Below are 16148 nucleotides of genomic sequence, written 5' to 3'. Positions count from 1 at the left end.
ATAGGAAAATTTCGTGTATTTCGTGTCTATTCAGAAATTATAGAACCTCAATGGAACAGTTGAAATTATGTTCTAAGCCAACAATATGGTTGAATTCCCTAAGGCCGTCACATTAGTATTTTGTAATCGTGGAAGTTGAAATCATGAAATCATGTAAGTAAAATACAACATTGAAGAGAATATTATGAAGAGAATTATGAAACTATGCACCTCGGGTTCCATTTTAGATAAACATAAATCTAAGCAAACTTGCTTTACAATAATACGGAACATCAAACTAGTATAATCTACTGTATAACGTTTATATAAGTAACATGAATTTTCAAGAAACCTTTAAGGCTGACACCGATCAACTAAACTTAAATGCAAGTTCTTTATGAGGGATCGCTAGCTTTATATTGTTATTTCCGATTAACCTTCTCCTAAGGGGGGGGGGGGGGTAATTAATTAATGGGTTGCATCATCAAATTCAAAATATTTTCCACATCAGCTGTTTACATTTGTTTCTTTACTTTTTCCAGAGATCTTTTGATTCTCGTCATAGATTGTCTATGTTTATTTTTCGATAAAGCTATTAGTTTTGATTTTTCCTCGAATCTGTAAGTAAATAATAAATTACACAGGAGATGGGTAAATTGTTTTATTTGGTGAAAATAGTTGGAAAATTAGATAAATAGCAAGAAGCAATTTTAAATCTTAAAGTGATTGCACTCATAGCACTTTGTTCGTCAATGCGATCTAGCGGAATTTGTTAAAACTAAAAGTCGGTAACGTAGACTGTTGCATTAACGAATAAACAATATAAAATTTAGTTAATAGTTTAATAATATTATGTATAAAATAAAAACTACAATTGACATAATGTCTTGATTTGGCCTATTGTCAAAACGAAAAAGAAATTTCACATGTTCACCAAATAATAAATTTGAAATACTGTAGTAAAAATAAAAGTTGTAGCTATAGATTTTGAGAAGTGCGGATTCATTCTGCAGTGAAAATTAAAACTCAACCACAATTATTTATAGAATTTACTTGATCATACCCAGTATTCATATCTAAATAATCAATATAATACAAACTTGTCAAATTACCTTTAGTTTATGTTTTTTTTTTTAATAGGTCGGTGGACCTTCAGTTTTAAGGTGGCCACCGATCACCACCGGATTACAACGGTTACATCTGTTGGCTACTGTAGCTAATATTTATTGCTTATTATATGTGTGATTCGAACCCATGCGCAGAACAGACGTTTTGCAGGCTAGTTGTTTCCTAGTGACACAAGTTAATTTTAAAGTTGTAAATTAACATTGGTTTGAACTCAAGAGCAGGCATTGAACCGGAGTACCTGAAGAGTATTTAGGATAGTGAAAATCTGTCTTAAGGGTCACACAGTGGTACATTAAAAAAACTTATTTTTATATAAATATTATGGCAACTATTTACATTTGTATAGTATTCCTAATTAATTTCAGAGTACTTCCCTGTCTTTGGGGATTTCGCGAGGATTACAGTACAGTATACTGCTGAATGACCGGGTAGAGCCGGGGATTTTATCATAGGCATGCAAGTACTGTAAAATCATCAAATAAAGATCTTTGAAGACTCCTTGTTTAGGACGATATCCAAGACTTGAAGACTCGTGGAAAGTGTTTGAAATCAGCCTAAAACCTACATGATTTATTATTCTACGTTTGGTTTTGAAATAAATAAACGATTTCGGGACTTTTCCATCCTGTAGAACTAATGTAGGTTTAATTTATTTTAGAAATAGCGTCCTATGGTACGAATTAATTAAAGTAATTTAACTTTTGAAAATACACGATATTTACATTTATTCAAGAAGTATTTTTCATATTGATCCTAAATTTCTGTCTACTGTTAAGTAATCGTTGAATGTTTATTTAGCAGTTTGACCAATCACACAATACCATGTATAGTATATAGTGTATACATATAGTTGTATATAGTATTTTATATAATAGTTTATGTTATAGTAAAGTATATTCAAGGGTACTATAATCATTGCTCTATGAAAACTTCATCTCTATCTTCGTTTAACCTTTTTCACTACGGTACGTAAGAAAAATAAAAATACTCTGTGTGTCAGATGTTTGTTGTTTGTTTGAGTGTTTCTGTTTGTCTGTTTCACTGTTTGTTAAGTATTAGCCTACAATAACAAGTAAAAAATGACACCTAAGTGAGATTATGGAAATGTGAATTATGTAACTTTCTAAACAAATTACCGACACGACCTAGTCAATTCAACAAATATGGTATAGAAATCAACTCAATATAATTATAATGAATGATGAAAGAAATTTCCGATCGCTATACTATGAGAAGGTTGGCTGCAAGAGTGTGGAAGAGAAGAGATCTCTGGAAATGTTGTTCAAAGATAAAACATTGGACAAGAACAAAATAAGTCAGTTTTGCTCAAGATTTACTGTGCCATTTGTGTATAGAAGCTATGTATGGAAATTTCTCCTGGGTAAGGATTCTACCTATTCCATACTAACCTTAGAATGGTACTCTTGTCTAGGCCTAGGCCTATCTAGGTCCTAGACTAGGCATGAGCATTGATGGTTAACCATCGATAGCCTACTCACCATCGATGTAAAGATAACATGTCACAAAAACATCAATGTGCTTAACATGACGTGATGTTTTTTTTTTCATTAGGCTAGCCTATTGATTCTTGATTCCTATGTGCTCTCTGTAATACAACAACTAGGCCTAGGCCTAATTAACCTAAAACTAATACAATTTAGTCATAAGAAACATTGATATTTCAATATTTGGCCTAAAACACCAGTAATCTAGGCCTACCTATGATATAAGAAACGTTGTCTATCACGGTGCTCATCCCTACCCTAGGCCTAACTTCGTCCTTCACTTACAATGACGTTACAAAGCCAATTATCATTATTAACCAAAACCACATTGCCAAAATCCTGATTGTCAGTAGGGCCTATTCTCTCCCTAGCCATAAAGTGACACACTTTACGCTTGTTGCACAAGTCGGCTCCCAAAACGAAATTGTTGAGTGTGCACTTAAATTTCTCGATTTTTTAGAGAAAGAGGTCTTATTATTTTGAGATCGATAGGTAGGCCTACCTTAAACTTACTCACCCCTAACCAAGCTGGGTCCAAGCAAGGCCCCACTAGAAAAAACAGGCCATGCTGCAGGATCCATGACGTCACACTAGTCGATAGATTTCATTGATAAATTCATTGCCATAACCATTCCCATGGTTTAGGTAAATAAACAAGCTGGCCGTGTGTAAGATTTTAATGGTAAGAGCTCAGTAAAAATATCCACCACTGTGACATAGTGTTGCGCTGCCTGTGCTGCAGCATGGCCTGTTTTTTCTAGTGGGGCCTTGGTCCAAGGTCCATCCATAGATCAAACACACTTAGGCCTAATCGTTAATGATAGATGTCAAATTTAACTGTAGCCTACATTTTTGAATTCTTCCAATTTGTTTTTATTGGTTTGGTTGAGAGGAACTAGATGTGCTGCGAAGGTTGATGTTTGTGCGGCTGTGGTTTTCTTGGGAGATGCTCTTTTTTTTAAAACCCCTTTTAGTTACTGAAAGAGCAAAAAGTTTTTCACCCGTGTATGGACAGTCACAAAAAGCTATTTAATAGGCCTAAACGTTGGTTTTTTTTTTAAGGTTGCAGAAAGTTTGTAACTTGGAACACCCATCAATAAATAGCCCACCCAAGCCTTTGTTAGTTTTGAACAATAGGCCTACTGCGATTCTTAAACATAAACAACTGATTTAATATTTCAACAACTTACATTAGACAAATTTTTTTGAAATTTACTGGGATGAGCACTCCTATTGGCCTATATCAATTGATGTAGTTGCGTAATACCCGCTACATTAGTTCAGTATGTGCTCAGCCATCGCCGGGGAACGTTAAAATCGTTGCTAGCCTGTAGCTTAGAATGTGAGCTTTATTTTGGTGTAGGTTGGTACTAACATTTCCTGTAAAATCCTGTCTGACAATGCTTTTGTCCCGGTTTCGGGGATTTTCTCTCTTCAAGCCACATTACAAAGCCACTGACTACTGATCCAGGCAGTGCTGCTACCTTTGGGTGTTTTAGGGAACTTCGTCCAATCTCAGGGTAACGTAGTACAATCACCGCAGCTCTTTTGTTATTCGTCAGATTGAAATATTTGAATGCCAAATACATTTGCTGTTACAGTGCCGCGCCGGGGCTTCGCCCGGGCCTCGCCGCCCTTGGCGAGCGCCTGTTGGAATGCCTGCCGCACTGAACGTGTTAAGAGAAAATATCATGAATGATAAGATTTCATTTAGGCTTAAATCAAACTATATTTACGACACTTAAATTAAGATATTACAGGGAGGGACAGGTGTGATTGAAACAATAGCATTCACTGAAATAGCAGACACTGATAGGGAAACCCTTGCACGGTAGGCCTACATCACCAGCCACTTTGACTGGCAGTCTAGACACCATTTCCACCAATCACGTCGTGTCCCTCACCATACAGTATTAATTTTTTTGTCACATTAATGTCCATATTTTTTGTTTCTAAACGTCATGGTATTTTAGGTGAGGTCAATACTTCAGTATGATGAATATTTTTGGGCATCACTCACCTTATTGAAATCAGGAGAACACAGTCCTTGTCATATCACAGTTCATTACACGTACACATTGATACAAAAATAAAACTAAATATGAAATCACAGACTAAAGTTCTCAACTCCGACGTTTCGCCGCACCAATAAAAACTTGACTGAAGTGGTTGTAGGCCTATATAATGTATTAAATATGTAACTGAAGTCGTGGTTAGGCGCTCACAACGTTTACGTGAGAAGACAAAATAACCTTGAAAACGCCGCACGTTTTTATTGGTGCGGCGAAACATCGGAGTTGAGAACTTTAGTCTGTGATTTTATATTTAGTTTTATTTTTATTTTTGTATTTTTGTCAGTGTGTAGGCCAGTGTTTCCCAACCTTTTCCTGTTTAGGGCACACTAACTAGAACACGTTTGTAGTCACGGCACACTTTGTCCATAAAAATATCGTTGGTTAAAATTTCATTTAGTAAGCGCATAAAAAACACTTTTTTCAATTACATCTTACTCCGCAAAACCTGTTTTTTTGACAAATGGTTGACAAGGAGACTCTCATATCGTCTTCCAAAAAACTTTAGTTGAGAACGGGTTTTGGTCTTGATTGTATTCACAGATGAGAATGCAGCTTCCCAAATGTACGAAGTAGAAAAGGGCAATATTGCTTATCATGGCCTTCTTTGAAATCAACGGATACTCCTTTAGAAAAGTAATTAAAAAAGATGAGATATCAATATTCACTTTGGTTTTCTTCAGTTTTGATTCTGCTTCGGCATCTTCAACTAATTTGGAGTAGGCCTAGGCCCTACTGTAGCTTTAAACCACGATTATTTTTCAAGTCGATCAGCTCACTTTCTTCATCAGTCGTAAACACTGCAGTCTTGTAATCAGTTTCAATGAAAGGATTTCTCACCCAGTCCATTGAGGAAATATCAAGGGATGAGAAGTACTTTTTTATATTTCCTTCAAACAGACGCAGACTGAGTTTTCTTTCTTCACTCTTCTGATGAAGTCCCTAACTGGGACGAAATATTAAGTGTTTCTGTGTTGTGTCACGTTTTTTATGTGTAATGAATGCTAATCTGGACTCTGTCTAACAGGTAAGCTAGCTGATCCTTGTACTAATGATCCTAATCAGCCAATTGGCCTTTCCTTAACTCCTAACCTTTTACGAGATCAAAATTTTTTTACTACTTAAAATTTTGCGGCACACCTACAGAGGCCTACCGGCACACCAGTGTGCCGCGGAACACCGGTTGGGAAACACTGGTGTAGGCCTACGTTTAATGAACTGTGATATGACAAGGACTGTGTTCTCCTGATTTCAATATGGTGAATGATGCCCATAAATATTTATCATACTGACATATTTTTTGTGTGCATGTGCTAGGCCTAAGTTATTTATTATTAATGCTGGCACCCTTCAAATGAAGCAAGAAGAAATCTTAGAACTGGCCTGAAGATGACTCATACTGTATGTGAGTCGAAACTAGTTGCCATACTGAAGTGTTTCAGATTGCGTAAGTGCAGGTTTGCACCAATTTGTAGTGTCGTAGATTGTTTGTTTATGGATATATATTTGTATAACATTCTCAGGAAATTTCATTACTTTTTTGTAGATATTTTACATCTAAATAAAACCAAAATTTTTACGCTCCTCACTTCACAAAGACGATCAAGGGTTAACTAAATAGGCTAATGTTCTTGCAAGTGTTTAGATACCATATATGTTTATATACAATTAATTTTTACTTTCAGGTGTCATCCCTGCCCATAAGAGTTGCCAAGAATTTGTTATGAAAGAAAGAACAAGCCAGTATCATGATCTCTTCCGCTGCCTTCAGACACTCAATATTGTTACTGATGGCTCACCTAAAGAACAAATCGTTTTGCAAATGTGGCTCTTAGAGAAGTTCAATTTGATGTTTGATAGGGAAGCACAGGTAAGCATGTTAGAAGGATTTGATAGCTCTAGATAAAAGAATAGTTTTGACGGACAAACGGTGTTTTAGCAAGTCTCTCAGCCTGCATAACAGTTGTCTCTAGATTATCCGACAGGTAAAGCATCTGTAGGGTGTCTAATCACCAAAAATGTTAGGCTATCAAAATTTGTGTTTTCTCAATGTATTAGATGAAGATTTGCACAGGACATCGCCATTATTTCCTAATGCAGTATTAATAACTAACTATCATAAGCCCTGAATATTAATTGTCTGTCGACTTGATGGACGATTTGGTGTACATTGACAGATTTGTCTTTTATTTTATTTAATTTTAGTTAAATATTGACATTTCATGTTAAGGTAAATATACAGGGTTATTCATAAATATGGACCCAACTTCATGACTTTCCATCTAAAAGGTATAAATCGGATAGGCCTACCTAGGCATACACTTTACACCATTAAAAAGAGGAAATTTCAAAGTGTTTTGACCATTAGTTCTGTAAACAGCCGAAAATTTATCGCGACAATGGGCAGCCATTTTGTTTACCATCTGTTGTTAAATAAATAAATAAATAATGAATAAAAATGCCTTTATTTATCAAGCGTTTCTCAGTACAACTGCTTTTCAGAACAACTTTCGTCAATAACAATAACTAAACTAACAAATAAATAAATAGAACAATAACAAAACAGAAATAATACAATATAATAAAACAATGATAACTATCAGCCAGCGTACAATTTCAATACAATCAATCTTTTATCTTAACTCTAAAGGATGACAAGGCATATTTTTTGAGGCCAGAAGGGAGGTCGTTGTAAAGCTTTGGGCCGAAGTACGAGAAGCTTCTCCTTCCAAACTCAAGCCTCACTCTTGGAAAGTGAAGCTGGAGTCCTCCATGTCGGGTACTGCGCATCCTCCCGGAAAGAGAGCCTCTCAAGAAGGTACTGTGGCTTCTGTAGGACAAGAGCCTTGTGCACCATGCAGCACGTCATGATCCTGTAAACAGTGTTCACCGTTATTGACAGATTACCACCACCAGATTACCTGTTTATCAACAGATACCGTTAATAAGATGCCTACCATGTGTACCATACAACATAAGATTTCCTGTGTGACAAAGATTGGAAAAACTGAGTCTATACTATTACGGTGAAGTGGGCTTCTCGCATCGATCTCAGTAATCAACCACCAACTGGAAAAAGCATAACTCGTTGGTGTAGGCAATTTCAAGAAATATGTGACACAGGAGATGCTGTTTGGTTTGTGGGATGAATTCAGCTATCGCCTAGATGTTTGCCGTGCAGCATAGGGGGGCACATTGAGCATTTGTAATCAGTGTAAATAAAACTTTGAAATTTTCTCTTTCTAACGGTGTAAAACTAATTTGTTTCCGATTTATACTTTTTGAGATACAAAGTCCCAAAACTGGGTGCTTATTTTCAAATAGCCCTGTATTATAAAAGACAAGACACAGGACATAATAAAAAAATATTAAATAAAAAAAATAGGCTTAGGGAATCAAGTGTTAAGGGTTAAAACTACATAGTTGTTTTAAACCATTAACCCCGTTGCTTTGTTTATTTTCTAGCTTAATCAGGAGTTCCACCAACACTTGCTTGCAATCACCCGAACCCTTATTAGCGTATTTGAAAGTGATGTTGACGTTTATTGGATAGCCAAAGGATTTTATGAGTACCTGAAAACATGGTATAGTAATATACCTTTTTTGATTGAAACGACAAAAAGCGTTCTTAAAAGGGAAGACACAACACTGTACAGGTAGGTTAAACAGTATAACTATAACAGTTATACTTTACTTTTATACTTTCTTATGAAATGCCTTAAAATACATACAAAGTAGGTATTTTAAGCCAAGTATGAATGGAGATGAGTGTAGGATGAGTGGCGCCATCTTGTAGTCTTGCCGTATTAGTACAGACAAGTTGAACTTTTTTTATTTCACTGGCAAAACAATTAGTGATGGGGGGATCTTAGCTGATCGGGGATTTAGCTGATCTAAACCTGTATTAAATAAACAAAAAACTAAATATATTAATTTTTCCGCTAGGAAAAACGGGTCTGTGGTAAAGAATGTTTGTCTTAATGATTCCTTTATTGATGAAGTTAAGGAAACAAAATTCCTTGGTTTAACTGTTGATAGACTTCTTAGCTGGAACACTCATGTATCTCAAGTTTGTAAAAAAATGTCAACAGGTCTTTTCATCCTTAGAAAATTATCACCATTTTGTGATATTAAAACCCTTAAAGCAGTTTATTTTGGTATGTCGGTTTATGGTAACACCTCTAATGAAAATTTAAACATAATACTTACATTAAAAACAAGCAATAAGAATAATAATGAAACTTAAGTGGTTTGAGTCAGCCAGAGAACATTTTTCAAATTTAGGAATAATGACAGTTTACAACCAATTAATCTATGATCTGATTCTGTGAATGAAAAAAAAAATCAAAATAGTCTTTGTATGCTAGGTTCTAACCACAGAATGAAACTAAAAATAAGAATAATTTTTGATTTAATAGACATAAGCTAACGTTTTATGAGAAGAAGCCAACATATTCAGGCATCAAATTTTATAATTCATTACCAGAAAACATAAAAAAATGTATAACCGATTTCGGGTCCTTCAAAAAGAAATTGAAGTAATTTATTATTGTTAAACTTTGTACAGTTTTAATGATTTTTTTTCAGCATATGTTCTCTGTAATAGTTAATTTGATTTCTTACAGTGATAACAATTTTTAATTTATTATTGTATTATATATACTTGTACTTACAAGTTTATACTAGTACTTGTTGACACCATTCTGTACTCTATGTGTACATAATGAATAAAGACAATTTTGATTTGATTTGATCTAAGAAAATTTCGGTACCGGATCCGAATCTGGATCTTGAACAAATCGGATCCGAATCCAGATACGTTTTTTTTTCTTCAAGGACAGGTTTTTAAATAACTCTTATGGCCAGGCAATGTCAAAGACTATTTGTCTCCATATACAAGACTGTCTGTGTCCATATACAAGAATGTCTGTGTCCATGTACAGGACTATCTTTGGACACAGATTGTCTTGTATATGGACTCTGATAGTCTTGTACATGGACACAGACAGTCTTGTACATGAATACAGATAGTCCTGGGAGAGTCCTGTACATGGATACAGATAGTCTTGTACATGGACACAGATAGTGACTATTAATTTTATTTTAAAATACATTACTCTGATAAAACACTTGTACATGGACACAGATAGTGACTATTAATTTTATTTTAAAATACATTACTCTGATAAAACACCTGTTCTTATGTATGAATTGTACTTTATATACAATATCGTACTTTACAACTTAATAAAGGACATTTTGTGTTAGTAGAATTTAAAAAATTTATCCATTAAAAATGGATCCAGCCCAAGATCCGATTTTTTGTGGATTCGATCGGGCGTCAGTTCCAGCTCAGATCCGGTAGTCCGATAACCGAATCCGACCATCACTAAAAAAAAAAACAATCCAATCCTACTTGCGCTTCTCATTTTAGGCCCATTTCTATTCTGCCAGTAATGTAAAAAATATTGGAAATTGTTTGTGAGCAGTCAGTTTGTTTTTTTGGAATCAGAGAAGATATGCCTACTTCCAGAGACTCAGTCAGGTTTTCGTCGTGGTTTCAGTACTTGCTCAGCACTCTTGAACATTGTGGATGAACTGTTATCTGCTGAAAATGAGGGATATGAGAGTTTTGTTACAGGATTGGACTACTCACAGGCTTTTGATTCTTTGGATTATTATCTAGCAAAACTTCATTTTTACTGATTTGATGCAACTTCTGTAACCTGGTTTTCCTCTTACCTAAGCAATTATTTTCACAACTAAGGTTGATCTTAAATCGTCAGACTCTTTGCCGAAGGTTAGAGGCAACCGCAAAGGTAGTTGCCTAGGGCCTATCCTTTTCTTGTTATACACATCTGACCTTGGGAGTAATTTAAAATAGTAATTTAAAATTTGTGCTTTTCATTCTTATGCAGACAACACACATCTTATCGCTTCCTTTCCATTTTCAAATTTCTTCAACGCAAAACAAAAAACTGTTGTTGTTTTGTAAAACTTCTCTCAAAAACTGTTTGTAGCCTAACTAATTGAGGTTCAAAGTTAAAAATCAGAATTTTTTTCATGTAGCCTATAAAATATTCTAATTTTCTCTGTTTGAATTTTTCAGCCATTTAACAGAGAAAAACTTGCTTAACAAGATACCGATGGACAGGTGGTTTGGAAGGTGCTTTGCTGGTGTGCTTCATGATACTTCGTTGATAAGGTGACTACGCTGAATGAGTTCCTAACTAACACTTAAACTTCTTATAAAATATAAACTATTTAAGGTAGACTTGCAGTTTGTTGTTGTGAAATGTTTATTGAATATACATACATAATTTATTCAGTAACAAAAAATATGTAAACATAAACTCAGCAGAATGTGATGTCATCAAATGATGGGACATCGGTAACCTACAAGCGTCCCCCATGAGGGTCAGGTGTTTTATTAGCACTGATGATATCGTTCACTAACTCACCCCCAATCTCTAATTCAAACCACTCTCAAACATGCTTTATTTCAGTATAATGAGCTAATAGTAGTTTACCAAATGATTGTGTAAAGATAGGTAGTGTTAACGACACGAGTAGAAAATTTAAGGTATGAACCTTGGTGAGTGCCTTAAAAACTTCTATGAGTGTCGTTAAACCTATTTACGCAAGTTGCGTACTCTACTTTACCTACGACAGTGTTTTAATTACTAAAAAACACTACTCATAACTTCTAAGAGAGGTTATGTTTTCGGGCCTGAACAGCTGATTAGTTGAAGTTTGAATCATTACAATTTTACTTCTTCTCTCTCAATCCTTGAACTTAATTGGTCCGTTACCCGTGTTGTTATGAGTAAAACTATGCTGTTATGAAAAGTAAACAAATCTGAATGTGAATTATGTTATGTGTTAGAATTCTAAGAACTGAACTGAAACCGCTTCTTTAAAAACTGGTCGTAGGTAAAATAACTTAAATTAACTACTATAGTACAATAAAAACACACTTTGTCCCCTACACACACGTATAAAATGGGTGTGGCTGATAGATGACAGATTTCACTTGCGTACAACAGGTTGCACTACAAAAACTGAGAAGAATATTTCTTCACACACGAAAAATCGCCCTCTTCCGAACGAGCCTCAGCTCTTGTTGTAAAGTAGGTTGGTTGGGAAGCAAGCATCCCAGGTGCATGTGCCGTGGGATCGCAATGGGAAGCCAGCGGCTCACAGATAGTCGATGTGTTAACTTATTTGTTTCGAAGAAAAATCTGTTTTTTTTTCAAGATTATAAATTATCAAATTGAATAAATCTTTAAGATTCGTAGTGTAACATTTTGTGTTTCTCAAGCCAAAGTGCTTTTTCCCATTGAAGTAAGCCTATTACCTACCCTTAATAAGTTAGGTTACGTTTGTTTCAGAGTGTGGGACAAAATCATCGGAGGATCCTACAGAGTCATGATCTTCGTGTGTTCTGTTTTGTTGACAACAATGCGCAGAGTTCTGCTTACGTGTGCTAACATCACAGACATCCTATCTTGTGTTCAGTCTGTAAGTATTGTAATCCAGAGAATGGTTTGTCGTAATTCCTATTACTTCTTGATTTAATACATTTCACACCCATCACCTCAGGCCTATAAAGAAGTGAAAGTTTTTGAATGGAGGGCTCCGAAAGGTTGTATGTTAATGTTTCACTGCCTCGTATTGTAATCTGCTAGTCTCAATAACGCAGGACTTTACAAAGAATATGAATAAGGAATAGGCATATAAAGAATAATAAACACACATTAGGGTTAAACAAATGTAATTGTAATATTTTTGGTGTCTTTAATGGGTTTGAATAGTTTTCTCACAAAAGTGTTAATTTTGCTTAAAAAGAATGAATGAACGTTACACTAAAAATGTTTCCTTTTTAATTGAAACAACATGTAGCTTCTATGGATTTCTTAGAATAAAATACCCAATGTTGGTTTTATAATTTAGTCTTTACGCTCTAAAGAGCTTAAATGGTTTTTAAATTTGATTGTAATGTGATTGGTCACAGCTGACAAATGAAACAGCTGATGTGATTGTGAACAAGAGCTTGGAGATGTGGCAAAACCACGGAAGATCAGTCATGCCTTCTCCTGTCAAAGAACTACGGAACTCCGCTGCGGTTCATCCTACCAGAAAACCACTCTACCATTTGTAGACAGTCTGCAGCATCATCGTTCACACACATTCAAGTGAATATAGATTGAATTTTGTTTGGAGCTCAACTGTGAGTAAATTACGCTAAACAGCTGATTAATATGCCACATAAGCCTACTTTCAAAAGCATTGTCTACTAAGATTAAATATTTATTCCTAAATTAAATATTTATTCCAATAAGGCTATTCTTAAGCGAGAATCGCAACTAACTTTTCAATTTGCTACTGTAACGCTCTATAAATTAGTTGTTATGTCTTGTTTCAAAAAATGTATTTTTAAGATGTTGTCTGTAAATCAGCTTTAAGTACAATGGAGGCAGTGAAATTGTAAGATTTTAAAGACAATAAATTATATAAAATTGTTTATGTTAAATAGATTTTCAAATAGGATTCCTGGGTTCTTGAAGTTTATATTATGTTGAAGTTCACATTGGCAAAAGCATTTTAAATAACCCAGTAGTAGTTGGTTATTTAACACATATTAATGAAATTTGAAGTGGATATCCATGGGCCAATTAATTTGTAGCTTGCTAAGATTTTTCACTTTTTGAAATATTTACGTCTTTCAAATTTATATTGGTTTTCACTTAAAATTTACTGACCATCTCAATTTCATCAAGGTCAATTTATTATAAAAATTTTAAGTTTCATCCTTTACATTAGGTAGTGGCCCTCTAGAATATTACTTACAAAACAATCGTATGTGTTGATTATGAACAATATTGTTAACCATTTTTTCCTATGATCCTTTGAAATCTTGCCTTTTTACTGCCTTGCCATGATGTATGTAGCCTATAGTAATTTTATATTCAACTAAACAATTAGATTAAGAGCATAAATAATTCATACAGAGAATTATTTTTCAAAATATGAAATTATAATTGAAAGTTATTTAGTTGTAAAGTGTAGTACAATATTAACTGGTCCTATTTGTTAAGTTTTTGCCTGTCGTGTCAGGCAGTTTTGTGCTGGCAATGCTACTGTCAGTTACATCATTTTATTACATTTCAAATATTTAATTAGTTTGATACTCATTGTAAAACAATGAAAATTTTTTAAACATTTGATATCCAAAATGTTAACCTAACTTATAAATAACTCATGTAAGCTAATAAATTAACATGTTATTTACATTGGTTTTGCTTTATTTTAGTGTATTTGTGTACACTGATTCTGATTGATTTTAGTGTAGCCTATTTGTGTACAGTAGACCCCCTCTTAACCGACCCTAATGGGACCGGACCTAGGTCGGATGATTCAAAAGGTGGGATAAAACGGGCAATCCCTAAAATCATAACATAATAAAGTGCTATTCATTTGGAATTATATAATCATTATTTTGAAGTCATATTTGCATTATTTATAAAATAAACTACTCTTATCTCCTTTTTCATATTGATAGAAATGTCACAAATAAACACAAAACACGGTTAAGTCAAATAGGCCTACTTTCAGTTAATATATTATAATACTAGGCAAGAGTCAATAAAATTCCTATTTCAATAACTTTACTACTGCAATGTATTAATTAATGCTTTCCAAATACATCGTAATACAGTAAAGAACCTTTTGTCGTCATTAAAGATACAAGCGACCATTTTGTTAAAAGACAGGACGTTTATTTATAGCCTCTCACTGGAGGCTCGAGGCACAAAAACTATCTTGACCTTGGAGTTGTTAACACCCCTTCCCTGCCCTCCCTACAAGTTGCGTTGTTTGTTTACTCCAGCGATAAGATAATCAGTTCTCAAAATCGTAACGCACTTTATGATGTTATAAATTTGCCGCACAGATAACAAATCAGATCAGATGTGCTCGAGCTAAACGATGATGACAAACTGACAATAGGCTATGCTATATTTGTTGTGATCTTCACAAGATAACTTATTGTTAGTCATATCCTGTGGAGATAAGCGTATGGTTCAGTTCTCATCGCCCAGCGAGGGAGCGGAAATGCCGAGATTCCTAGAAAGCGGCGGTTAAACCGAGCTGCTCTCAAAGCAAGGTCGGTTAACACAAACTGTATTATTTTACGATCAAAGGCGGATAATCCGATTATCGGTTAATACGAGGTCGGTTAAGAGGGGGTCTACTGTACCAAAAAAAAATTACTAATAAATCTCTTGCGTTCTCTCACAGTTGATTGAGTATGATTAAGGAAGGTTTAAATCTTCCTTGTGTAAGTTTAAACGGTCTCAGGAACTAAGATCTTTCATAGGGTCTCTAATTTCATAAGATTTGAAAATATATGTGTTATCTGTGATTCCATCTTTTCCCCTGAATTACTTCAAGGCGTAATGTTTTTGATTTAGGTAATTAGTATGTTATTGAAGTAAAAACAAAATTAGGCAAATCTTGTGAATTAGGTAAGTCTTTTATCTTTCCGTTTGTGAAATAACTCCTGTAGTAAAATTGTTGTTAGCCCTTAGTTACTATCATGGTAAAAAATTACACCATTTTTATCTGATGTCTGTCAGACGTCTATTTTTTCAACTTTTGTTTCAACCTATAATTATTGTTCCACGAGTCTGGGTGTTATCTCGACCGTTTCTTTAGTCCTATAATGATGATTATTTTTAAATACGTAAATACCTTCAAACTCATGCACTGTCAAACACATTTTTAATTTTAAAAAAACAATACACTTTGTTGACATATTTTTTGTTTTAAGTTTTAGGTTGGAAATGATTTTGCAAATGACCAAATCTTTTACGATTATTTTGTATCATTAGTTTGAATTAACTTGACTATAGTTGGTTTTTAAAACAATTGTCTTATTTACCCTCATTTTTTACTTTAAAAACACAAAAATAACACGTAAGTACGCATTACGCATACACACATAGTAAGTAAAAACTTACACATACACTATGGTGCCGTCTGACGGACAGCATTCACTTTTGTTTGATATTTCCTTATTGTTCTGTTTTTAGTGCATTGAATTGTAATCTTTGAGCCTTTTAGTGATTGTTGGTATATGACATTTGAACAAATGGAGATATTTGCAAAATTATACAAATCTACACTATTACAACATCTAAATAAAAAAAGTGCCTTTGAAAGATTGGTGCATGACAAACGCATTCACACCAGATGCCACATCTACGATTGTGTAGAATACAATATGGCCATTGGCCATCTCTTTGTTCTTCTGTTGGACGAATACTTATTACATTTGAAATCTAGGTCTCATGTCTAGACGCCCTTTGTGGAGTCTCCTGCCCATGTGAGGCTGGACCAAGGATGCTGCCAAGTCTTTCATGAACTCCATTCTAGTGATTTTCTTTTAAGTGTCTTTGAAAGA

At 34.4% G+C, this 16148-nt stretch overlaps 1 protein-coding gene across 1 annotated transcript; it reads left to right on the top strand.

Moving 5' to 3' along the window:
- Positions 1-2193: 2193 nt before the first annotated feature.
- LOC128998397 (TBC1 domain family member 7) lies at positions 2194-15469 on the top strand. The gene is made up of 6 exons (XM_054424510.1): positions 2194-2488; positions 6370-6554; positions 8150-8340; positions 10794-10889; positions 12076-12205; positions 12699-15469. Exons 1-6 carry the CDS (start codon positions 2302-2304, stop codon positions 12843-12845), a joined length of 936 nt encoding a protein of 311 aa, XP_054280485.1. The 5' UTR covers positions 2194-2301; the 3' UTR covers positions 12846-15469.
- Positions 15470-16148: the final 679 nt, after the last annotated feature.

The sequence above is a fragment of the Macrosteles quadrilineatus genome, unplaced genomic scaffold, assembly GCF_028750875.1.
Source record: "Macrosteles quadrilineatus isolate MER2022 unplaced genomic scaffold, UCM_ALF_1.0 Scaffold_7__1_contigs__length_78375512, whole genome shotgun sequence".
Classification (NCBI taxonomy): Eukaryota; Metazoa; Arthropoda; class Insecta; order Hemiptera; family Cicadellidae; genus Macrosteles; species Macrosteles quadrilineatus.
This window is presented reverse-complemented; position numbering and strand designations above follow the sequence as displayed.

Excerpts from the sequence above, each read along its gene's own strand:
- LOC128998397 (XM_054424510.1), top strand. The coding sequence starts at position 2,302 with ATGAATGATGAAAGAAATTTCCGATCGCTATACTATGAGAAGGTTGGC. Across the intron at positions 6,555-8,149 it reads TGTTTGATAGGGAAGCACAG|CTTAATCAGGAGTTCCACCA; the intron begins GTAAGCATGTTA and ends TTTATTTTCTAG. Across the intron at positions 8,341-10,793 it reads GAAGACACAACACTGTACAG|CCATTTAACAGAGAAAAACT; the intron begins GTAGGTTAAACA and ends TGAATTTTTCAG.